Source organism: Malurus melanocephalus, unplaced genomic scaffold (genome assembly GCF_030028575.1).
Source record: "Malurus melanocephalus ecotype Western Australia unplaced genomic scaffold, MMel_1.1 scaffold_66, whole genome shotgun sequence".
NCBI lineage: Eukaryota > Metazoa > Chordata > Aves > Passeriformes > Maluridae > Malurus > Malurus melanocephalus.
The window spans coordinates 71568-83747 of NW_026623298.1; the positions used below are offsets into that span (position 1 = coordinate 71568).

Below are 12180 nucleotides of genomic sequence, written 5' to 3' on the forward strand. Positions count from 1 at the left end.
ATTCAAAGTTATTTGCAATTTTTAATATGTATTTCTCTTTGCAGCACTTACCAGTCAGATTGCACCTAAACAAGTAACTTCAAAGGCTGAAATAAAATCATTTATGGAAATTCAAAACAAACCTATTTGATCACATCATACTTCACAGCAGGGACACAATTTGCAGAGGCTGAGTGAGGGCATAGTGTAAGCTAMAACAGGTTGTGTGTGCAATGAACCAAACTAAATGGTTTATATAAAAGAAATGTTGTTTCCATTAATTTTTCTGGTAATCTTATTAAAAACACCACCTGTCCAGAATAGAATTGTCCAGGTTTTAATTCTTTTTCATATCTCAGTGTTCAAACACTAGACAGAGAAGGTATCATCTTAGAGCTATTAAAATATGTCATAAAATGTATTATTCTGAATTTTTCATAACTACAGCAGTTTCTCCAGCTCTGTTTCAATGTCCTGTTATTGCATCTTTTACTTTTTCTCTCATTGTGCTCAAAGAACTGATTGCTCGGGTAAGCTTAAAGAATGCTTTTTATCAAAGCATGCATTGCATTTTCACCCTTGTTTAAATAAAATATTCCCAGTCTACAAGACTTAAAATTCCCATATATTAAGCAAACAAAACATAAAATGCACCTTTCAAAATTCCACCACCACCCCACCAAAATCCCCTGTAAGAGCCCTGAACAGGAACTTGACTTTGAATACCAGCAGAGATGAAATGGTGTCATAATCAGCATAAGTGCATTGGACTATTCACCTAGATCAAACACTTTGGTCATATACTCAATTAAATTTAAATCCCATTATATAATGTATACCAGCCTCATTTTATGCAATTCCCTAATTTAATGGCTTGGTATTAGCCTTTTTCCTTTTTTGCACACATGGACTAATTTTCACGGTGCTCAGTCCCTCTGGGAAGTAGGTCATTAAAGTCAACTGGACAGAGACAGAAACTTAATACCTAAACAGTGTTGCAGAAGGGTCAGAGTCACAATAATAATGTAAAACAGTTTTTCACTCATCCTACTTTGCAATATTTATGGAATTTTTCCCTCATATAAATATCATTCATTAATCTTGGAGATGGCAAAGTAGAAGAATAATGAAAGCTATCATCCTGTTAAAATTTAATTTGTGAAACTGAAAAAAAAWTAACAAAACAAAAATCCCAATTAAAACATTGAAAAACACAATTATAATAATATTTAGCTACAGAGACAACACTTGTTTTACAGTGAAGCAGTAGAATCATAATATTCATATTACCTTTCTCAATGTGTATTCTTTTTGTCTCATGTCCCACATCATGACCAGCCAGATCACCCTCCTTAGGTCCAGGCAGGACATTTGGTGACAAACCCATCAGCATTTGGTTCATAGATAGCCCGTTCTGATGGACAGCTGCTAGACACAAGTGTAAGCACAAAGAAATCGGCCATCATATTAACAATACATTTTTTTTTTTACTTATTTAACATCATCTTTGTCTTAATTATACAAGAACTCTAACAATCACAAAGGTACTTAATTAGTGCTATCAGGATCCACTAAGAGAGAAATTTTCTTCCTGTTACTTCTAGTTTAAAGCAACTCATTTCTCAAAGAAAGTTCAGTAACTTTGGATAAAGTTGGAACTTTGATCTTGCTAGTTTAACAAGAATTGAAATGCCAAACGAAGCAAACCAGAAAAGCATAAAAAGGTTCTACAGAACGTATTTACTGATCTGGTTTTTTTTAGTTAGTTTTACAAAAACTCTAGTTTTTGTAAAACTACTAGCATTCCCAATACATAGTCTCTGAAACTTCCTTCATTGAAACATTATTGCCTCTCAGTTGATATACATTGTTTTGCCATATATATTGTGCAATACTGTAGGATTGCTTGTTTGTTTGTCAGACAGGTTGAAAAGCTCTGTCCAACAGCTCTCACAGACCTTCACGAATCTCAAACACATCTCAGTAATTTATATTTTTATGCTTTACCCTAAAAAATTGTATTTCCAAGAGGTTTATGCCATTTTCAGTAAACTGTTTTTGTTTGTTGCTTTGTTTTTTTGTTTGTTTTTTTTTTTTTAATGGAACCCATGTTCCTGTAGTAATCATCTTATTCTGGCTGGCACCATGAAAGATGTACTTTAGAATCAGGCGTGATGTTAATAAATCAGATAGGACAGAAAATAATTTTAAATAAATAAATAAGTTAATGAAGTGATCCACTACTTAAGGAACGCTGTTATGTTCACATGGAAGAAAAATATGTGCAAAGGTCCCACTCCTCTCTGTAAATTATAGAGTAAGCTGAACAGTACAACCTCTTTTTTAAAAACAAGTGTCATTCCTCAGGAAAAACAAGTGTCTTTCAATTTAGATTTTTGGGGTTTGCGGTTTGTTTGGGTTTTTAAGAAAACATTGGAAAAGGTTTTCATTGGTCATAAACAAAYATACTACTCAATAAATTAAGAAAAAAATTAAAATCCACATTTGTAGGGTTTTTCCAGAATTTATGAAGTCTGCAGTTGAACTGGCTGCAGATCTGATCTTGGTTGATCCTGGCTGGACACCAGGTACTCACCAAAGCTGCTCCATCACTCCCTCTCCTCACCCAGACAATGGAAAGAAAATATAATGAAAGGCTTTTGGTTCGAGCTTGAGGAAATAGATAGGTCACAGTATATGGGATGCCAATTTAATCTGGACTCTGAATTGTCCAGGTGATAAGAAAACAGAATTTTCAGCTTGTCATAGTCAGGCCTCATTTCTTTTCTTTGKTAAGTCATTTTTCATCACACACTAATGAAAGATCTCTCATCTGAAGGTCAATGAAGAGTCAGCTTCCTGAGTCTGTGAAGAGCCTGAAAAGAAGCAGCCTAAAGGACACGTGTTGCATCGAATCAGTACGGCACTTATTTCGTACAGCTATTTCATGGCTGCCTATGTGCGTGCCAAATCCTCCAGTTTCACCACAGACAAATTCCACTATGGAAAGAGGATTTTAAAAGCACAAAAGCCTGCAACAGAGCAGTATTAAAGGGAATGGACAAGTGTAATAACAATTTAAGTACATAACCAATAAGAGTATGCATTTTAAACCTTAATTTCCATTGCTGAACTGGAATATCACAGAATTCATAGTCTTTGCATGTAATTTACATCCTGTATATGGGACCTTGATAAAAATGATATCACTCTGGGACACCACAGTTTAATTTCACTCTGCCCCCTGTGAGCTATGAGGTGATAATATTCTTTCTATCATATTTCTCACCATTACAAGATTTTATATTTAAAAAATTTATAAAGTATGCACATTTTTAATTGATTTTACCCAATTCTTCTCCTAACCAAGCAATCCTACCACGTAAAATATTGCTTATGAAGTCAGATTCAATTTAGAAATCAAAACAGAGTAACCAGATTAAATAAAATTCAATTTCTTTTAAAAATGTTTACACTATATATTCAGTTCTAAAACTAATCTAGCAAATTGCTTCCCGCCTGCAATTCTGCATTTCATTGCTCATATCTTTATGTTTAATATGACATGATGGCAGTTTATATCAGTACCTGTTAATGTAGCATCAGATATTATGATACTGTAAACTGGGGAACATTACGTTAGGAGATAGTTATTGCAGCTGAACTTCTGAACATGATACATATGAGATCTATTTGTGAGTAGGGCATTTTGATTAGAAAAACAAGCTGCACCTAATCAAATTTAAAGTGGTGAGAAGGAGAAGAATGGTGAGAAGGAGAAGAATGGGACCTACGGATTCTGTCTGAAGAGCTCTCGGTCCGCGCGGGAGAGCTGGACACGCTGCTGCTCCGATGAGAGGAGGGATGGCTGCCAGGTCTTCGGCCCTCTTCAAGAGAAGGAGCAGGAGAAGGGCTGTCTGGAACACGTTCCTAGACCACACAAAAAAGTAATTGTGAAGGAATGGCAGTGTTAAAGCAAGCCTGTGTTTCCAAACATCATTTCCCTAGACAGAAACTCCCTCCTAAATTACAACCTATTCACTCACCTGTTGAGGTTTCCAGCATTTGCAGAGCATTCTCAAAGGAAACTTGTCAAATTTAGGACACTAGACCTTACATTTCAGTATGCAATGTGAGCACTGCACATCCTCTTAAGCTTTTAAATGCCTTCTGGACTATAAAAAATAAGTGGTTTRTTCTGCTTTTGTTTCTTGTTTTTATTTTCGTTATTCATATCATCATACTGTTAACTTGGAAATATACATTTTGGCTTACAGATGTTAGCATTATGGGATGAGGAATTATGTACTTCTGTAAATAAATAAAGACCAGGCACTGTTGTTTTATCTCATGTTGACTTTTACTACACATTTTAATTTCAAAGAAGCTTCTTGAGCAATGAGATCTTAYGGAACTGTTATGTATCATAAAGAAAATATAACCTCCTTGTAGGACCTATACAGTAACAYGACTGATATAGAGCCAAATGTCTGTGTTCCATGGAACACAAGCTTGGAATGAATCACACTTATTGTATGAATGTGGCCATATCCCTTCAAAATGGGTAAAATCACCAAAATGGGGAAGGCCACCATTCATGATTTTCTGTCCAGGGAAAGGCCTAGCAGGGTAGCCAAGAGGAGCTATGGTGCACTTCAAGATATTAATTGGTTTTGAAAACTAGAGTGTAAGGACGGGTTGAATTGATGATGGTGCACATCTCCTATGTGAGAATTGTTAGCATGTAGCAGTAAGGTAATCTGGTATTTACCCAGAAGTTCAACAGAAACAATAATCAAAGGGAGTTGAGTGCAGAAAATCTCTTTCTACAAAATTTGTTGGTTTTCCCTGTAGTTTCCTTTTTATTGCTAAAAGTTCTCAGGATTCATTGCTAAAAGAGGTGAGTCAGGCTGTTTTGGACAAATACTGATAAAAATAAACAAATGCTATAAGGGAAACCTATTGGAAGGATTGAAAATGTTAAACCAGTATTTTCTTGGTTGTTTTTCTCCTTTTGATAATTGAAAATCTGACTTATATAATGAAAAAAAAMCAACAACCACTAATCAACAAACAACTGCACACATCCAACTCACAAAAGCTTTTGGTAATAAAATAATACAATTAGTATGAGTTTAATAATGCAAAAGAAAACTTGCTGTAGCACATGTATAATGTTTTTCTGAAAAGAACAGTACATTCCTCACACTGAAGTTCTATTGGAGCAGTCATTATTTTATTATGTCTCTAGATAAATATTTATTTCCCTGAATGCATTACCAAGAAATTTTGCAACATGCTCATCTATAGTAATCAATAGATTTGTTCCACATAAGTTTCATAAAAAAATAACTGCTGAACTTGAGATTCTGATTGCAAAGGGATTCAATGGGCATATTGATGGAGCGGGAGGAGATTTTTTTAGAGCAATGTTTCAAGACATTTAAGTGGATTCCACTCTAATAGTCTTAGGTTTTTAAGTCAAAAACATTGATGAGGATAGCTTAACTGCATCATAGCTCTAGGCTTATTATGATTTTGATTGTGTTTATATGTCCATGAACTGGGTATTCAAGAGGAGGATTATAATGCAGATGTTTTCAGAATGTAGAAGATTTATTTCTTTAGATTTAGGAGGATTTAAGCATGCACAGTGTACAGATTTGATATAAATTGGAACACGGTATATTTAATCATTCATTTAATATATAATTTCACTGTTTGGCATACAATGTATTGTTCTTAGAAGGGTTTCATTAAAATGAAATCCAGTGAGCACATAAGATTTTAATACAGAGCTGCAGAGTAAATTAATTTATTTAAACAGCTTAATTTGTTTATCCTATTTATTTATGTGTGCTTTTACAGCACGTATTATGAGATGGAGCGAGCAAAAGGAATGCACAGGACAACGAAATATAATTACTGTACAAACAAAACAGATAATGAGTTTTACTCTCGTATAATATGACATAGACAAAATCCATGAGAAAACTATATATCTTGGCTTTATCAATTCATTTTTAAAATACCCTTTAATTCCAATAAAACATGGGATTGAACTATACAGAAATGCAAAATAAATCAATTTAGTACTTTAACTGTTTTATTATATCTTTCATTATAATTCCACAATCAGCAATACAGTGTATAGCAATTTTTTGTCTTTAACAAATCCAGTGCAATAACAAATGGAAATGCTACTAATAAAAAAYTGAAATACTCTGTAGCTCTAAAAAAGTCATAGCGATAAACTAATGGTGCTGGAATATCAATATGTCTTCCTTACCAGAAATTTTGTGTAGAAAAGATTAATTTCGYTTGTGGCAAAATATTAACTTCACTTTAAACTTCACTTCAAAATTTTTTAAATAAGGAAATGCTCAAAAATGTGATAAATAATGTGATCTGAGCTATTTTGTCATTTCTGCAGGATGCCACTTTTGTACAAGTTACTTTGCTGTGAAACAGCAAAGAAATAGCATTTACTGCCTCCTAATTCAGGCTAAAGAAATCACTTAGKATTCTGTCCACTGCCTGGTATTTTTCTTAAAACTTGCTATTCCCAGGAGTAGATCTTTCCAGAGAATCTGGTGTATAACCTCTTTTGCTATTTTGTTTCCTACATTTTTTGCTTCCCTATTTCTTTCTACAGATACTCACWGATAAAAAGTAGTGTGAACAATTTAGGTAACATGCAGCAATTCAGCACATGGTCAACCAGCATTTCAGAATTATTAAGAATCTCAATTAGGTATCAGAGGCTGTACAAAGCAATGGTCAACAAACTCTTAGAGGCCTAACTTGAAGCATTCCTTATCTTGGTGTGCTTTACAATTTGATCCAAATAATGAATCCTAAGCATTTAAGAATCTGACATTTACCTCCTCTAAAAATGTTCCTGCCACAAAGAAATTTTCACTCCAGGGAACTGTAATGCCGTTTCTCGTACTCTTACTCTACTGACATTACAAGTTACACACCCTCAATATCAAGTCCATTTCATAAATAACAGCCTTGCTCCTGTGACACTGGGTATTTTATTTTATGCTGTAAAGAACAGGTAAAGGATTTTAACTGTCAGAGATTTTAACACATGAGACTGAAGTTATCTCTAGAATTGAAATCACTCCCATTTTGTTCCAGAATACCACATATCATTCACAAAATTGCACTGTCTTGGTCTTCCCAAGTAAAACAGAAGAGTCTATATGTATTTATCAACTTTTTTCTACATTTCTCAAATAGGCAAATACTGTAAAATCTCATTCTGAAAGTTATTTTTAAGTAACATTTTAAATATAATTATCTTAATACATCAGTAATGGTATCCAGACCAGAACTGCTTTCTTCCCTACATCATATGCTTTTGTCCTCTTAYCAGGTCATGAAATTAGTTATTCAATATTAATTTTTTTTTTTTGCCTATTTCATTTCTTCTCTGGCAGCATTTTTTTACTATTCAGAATTGCTTCATTACCAAAAGCCATCCTCAAAATATGCCAAAAACACAAAGTTGATGGAGTTTAGCTGTTGTGTTGCTACTGAAGTTAAGACATTTCAGGTGATTTATSAAGGAATAATCCTTCTGCTCCTAAGAGGACAGGGAAGTAAGTGGTATCTTCTAGATTATCACTGATTCAGTTTTCCCACAAATATTCTTTACTCTTTGCCATCCTTSTTCCTAGTAACAAAATTCTTGACCCTTTCTCACAAAGTTTGAATATGTGTKCTTCCAATAACCAAACTGGTTTGCATGCACAGTCCTCATCTCCTGCCTATTTCTCTCCTACAGGTATTTAGACTCAGCTTTTTACTTTATTCTTGTTTACTTCACTGTTAGACTGATCTCTTGGGTTTAGTCATCCTGTAATTTTAGTCATGGAATGAGTTCTAGACATGCAATTAAGTTTTGCTCTAGAGGTATGTATTTTTTTTGATTATTCAGTTGTCTTGAAGCTCTTCAGTATTAAACAAACTCCTTTAAGGATATCTGTGCTTTAAGTCATTGAAGTACAGAGAATAAAGTATTTTTTTTTTTTCAAAGTAAAACTTTTCATAGTTCAGGTTACTTACGGAATGGTTTGGGTTGGAAGAGATGTTAAAGGCCATCTAGTTCCAACCCACCTGCCACAGGCAGGGGCACTGTCCACTGGAGCTCAGAGCCCCATCCAACCTGGCCTTGAACATTGTCAGGTTTGGGGCATCCACAGTGGCCCCAGACAACCTAACTCCATGCTAGGGAGGGGATGCATAACACAAATTGCTTCATACAGTACTACTACTACCACTACCACCTCTACGAGTACTACTACTACTACTACTATTACTACTAGTAATAGTAATATGCTGCAGCAGTAGCAGCAGCAGTAGCAGCAGCAGCATCTTTTAATCAGGAGTATGAGACACTAGACAGGTTAATGCCTCAAACAATTGTTCACTTGACCACTCAGGTRCAGAGGGCTCACACCCAACCACTGGAGGCTACAGCTGGGTATTGAACAAGATAAGGGAAGAGGTTGCTAAGAGGAAGATCTTGAAGGTGGGCTAGTGCTTTTTATAATGTCAATGYCCCTTTCATAGTGGCTCAGGCACAAAAACTCCCCTCTGGGAAAGTACTGGGACATTCACATGTAGTCTGAAGGTATTCACCCTTTCTGACAGGCCATAATTGACTCAACTGTGCTGACATGAGAGGSAGCTGTGGCATCTTGGGACATGTCATGAACCATCAAAGACTCTTGAAGTGTTCCATGATCCACAGCCTTCAGTGTGAAATTTCCTGCCTCAGGAAAGGAACTTGGGCATTCACACCTGATCCTGAGCAGATATAACCTGTGGAACTCTGGTATCTTGTGGGCTTTCCTATTCCTGATAGCTCAAGACAGCCACCATCACTTCAGCCAACTGATACAGAAATTGCAACAATCAAGTGTGAGGTCCACAGGTGGTAATGTCCTCCTATTCCTTTCCATCTTTTTTTTTTTTTTTAAGAGTTATTTTTATGCTTTTTGTATTGCTATATTACTACAGATAATAATAACCAAAATGGCTAAATATGTGCTCCCCATTGCAACCAAACTGTTCCACAAAAACCCTACATGTGTGTATTTGCAAACATTCATTGTTCGGCATCATTTCACTCTAATCTGCCCCAAGGAATCTATTRCCAAGAACCTGTGTCACCTCTTTTGGGGTGGGTCATAGCAAGGAGTAGTTTATGTAATTTCCAACCTTTGTTGGAAGACATCTGGCTTCCAAGCCTTTTTGGTGGTAGAATGATAATAATCTCTTTTTAAAGTGATCAAAAYACAGATTTCTTTCTTCAGATCCTTACTGGCTTATTTTGAACTTGTGTGAGATGTATTCCAGGAATAACTCACTTGTAAAATGTCACATTTAATTTGACATTGGTTTAGCTGAATAAGTGAAAGAAATTAGTTATTTGGAATATMTTTTGTATTTTCAGCAAACAGGACATTTTGCTTTTACAGATCTACTTTTTCRTTCCACTTTAGTCAAAGACACTATGACATTCTGAATGAACATTTAGACCTCAGAATTGCAAAATTAMCTGCACTAATAGTATTTCCCATCTTCCTCAGTCACTTCCATATGCATGTTATCAAACTGACTGAATGGTACGAAATTTTACTTCTATTTCCTTATCTGCACACTATCACTGTCTTGCTAAAGATTTTCCTAACTTCACACTGATGCACATGACATCTTTCTCACCTTGTTCTTACAGATCCACTTCTAATCCAAATCAAAATTTAGGAGTTAATATATTTTATATTGCCAATAACCACACTATTATTTTAAACCTTGGATGTTTTTCTTATGCAGGAAATAATCTGTAACATTTACATGAGACATTTTCTCTCTGTGAATACCTTGAATTGATTTATCTTTTGGACCAATTGAACTTACTTTATTTCCATTTTATTTTTTACTTCTCCAATTTTTCATTGTAACTACTTTGCTGCTCCCATCACAACCACACTGACAACTGAAAGCATAAAATGAAGAGAGATGAACAGACAAAAAGACTGAATTGGCTTTATTTGCAGTGCCCTGTTTTCTACAGTATTATGATAGCAGGAGTTAATTGACAGAAAGCCAAACACAAGACTTCCAAGTAATCCTYTACCAGTACTTCCACAACAAGAGATCTAATCCTTTGAAATCATGAGCAGTACATAAAGTACAGTGACCTAGTCAGGAAGTGAGTGTCATAGGATTGGGCCATTATAGAGATTAAAAAAAAGCAAACAAACAAAGGAGATTCCTATCAATGGAAGAAATAGCTTGGTTTTACCTTCTAAATGAATATTTKTTCTAAGAAAATATCCTTCTAAGGTATTCAAAAAACCCCACACAACATGCAAATACAGAGACATGCAAGAAACTGTTCAAATCGAATTAGTAAATTCTTATTGGTAATCTGGACCCACTTTCTGATTTCTCCTCTTTTGAAAATCTAGTCTTACTTGAAAAGTAAGTCTTAAGAAGCACCACTAGAAATCCACATCTCAAAGTAAATACAAACCACACATCCAGCCAAACACCAAGAATTCATCTGGCCAGATGTCATTGTCTGCACTACAAATGTGTGCACCACAACTAGTCACCCTTGGCTCACTTGTCATCCACACATTTAGGTTTCCACGGTACATTCACCTCACTTTAAAGTATCTAAACCAGACYCAATGCACTATGCCCTACAAGTCAGCAAAACTAATTTCATCCTTTGTACCTGGCCCCATAGCCATTTTGCATGGAGTTAATCTCACATTGCACACACAGTTCCCTGTTGCACATGCGAACATGCAAATTTCCAAACATAAAATTTGTACTACTATCTCAAAATTTGTACTACCATCTCTGAGTCATGTGTATTTTACATGCCACAAATTACTTCATATGATCATATGGCTGCTGTTAGTTTCACACTGCACCTCAGAAACACGCATGATGAAAGAAATAAGAAGATTCCATATTATTTAAAAAAAAAAAAAAGATTCCAAGTTACAGCCTACCATATATAGTTAGCATTCTCTAAGGTCATTACATAAAAACTATACTACAAGCTAAAATAAATAATATTAATCATATAGAGAGAACTAATTAATGAGGTGGGACACAGTGTCCTCTAATATAAAGMTGGTTAAGCCATAATAAAGAAGGTCAACTATACTTTGACCCAAGATTTATTTGTTCTAAATGAAAAAAAGGAAGTATGCATACATATAAGTTACTCTACTGYGAAGATTTTCTCTGTTGTGCTCAAGTTCCTACAAATAAGATATCATATTCTCTGTAGCCACGAGAAAAGAAAATTAAGTATTATTTKATTTACATTATACCTTAAACTTTGTAGGTAAATTCCAGTTTTCCTGCTTGGTTTCTTAACATGTAAAAGTAGATGTTTTAGGAGCTGATAGTACTATTTTTACTCTAAAAYATTTATTGTAGACCGATTACATTTTACTATTTAAAAGCTCTAAATCAAATTTCTACTTACATAGAGAAAAAAACTTGRTCATACTTCATGTGACAAAGAGGAAAYTAAAGTAGCTTCCCTCTTCTTGCACTTTTACACATTAAAGAAAATCACTTTAAAGTRATGTTAAAATTTGTATTTTGAATTCACAATGCACAAATGTCTCTAAAAACAGCAGGTTATCTAAAAAGTCAGGTGTTTTTCAGGTTAGGCATACAAAAAGGGTGTTTCTGCCAGTTTGGAATACAATCAATTTGTTCTCATTCCCTGTCTGTAAAAAAGAGTATAGCATATCCAGCTTCACAGGAATATTGCCACTGTTTGCACAGTGCTTCCCCTGTAAGGCACAGAAGYGTCCCTAGAAAACTTCTGCATTCAACACAGGATTCAGGATTCAGATCAGTGAAGTGAACTGTCTRTTCAGTCTGTTTCCTTTCAGGCATGCTCTCTGAACTTGCTCACCACCAGTCTGACAAGAGACATTAARATGTACTCTGTTCAGCCATTTCTGTATTGCAGTGACATATTTCTTCTCTTTGGCTATTGCCTGGACTTTTTGGGAAATCGTCACAGAAACACACGAGTCTGAGTTGGAAGGGACCCAGAAGGATCATCAAGTCCAACTCTTGAGTGAATGGCCCATATGGGGATTGAATCCATGACCTTGGTGTTATTAGCACCAGGCTCTGACCAAC

At 35.1% G+C, this 12180-nt stretch overlaps 1 protein-coding gene across 1 annotated transcript in view; it reads right to left on the minus strand.

The window, feature by feature from the left end:
• DACH1 (dachshund family transcription factor 1) overlaps nucleotides 1–12180 on the minus strand; it is a gene marked incomplete at its 3' end in the record, with an annotated part of 315599 nt that overhangs the window by 64220 nt on the left and 239199 nt on the right. The window contains exons 6-7 of the mRNA XM_057366519.1: nucleotides 3774–3909; nucleotides 1160–1407 (exon numbers count right to left, since the gene is read on the minus strand). Coding sequence (XP_057222502.1) covers nucleotides 1160–1407; nucleotides 3774–3909 — 384 coding nt within the window. The remainder of the gene's footprint in view (nucleotides 1–1159; nucleotides 1408–3773; nucleotides 3910–12180) is intronic.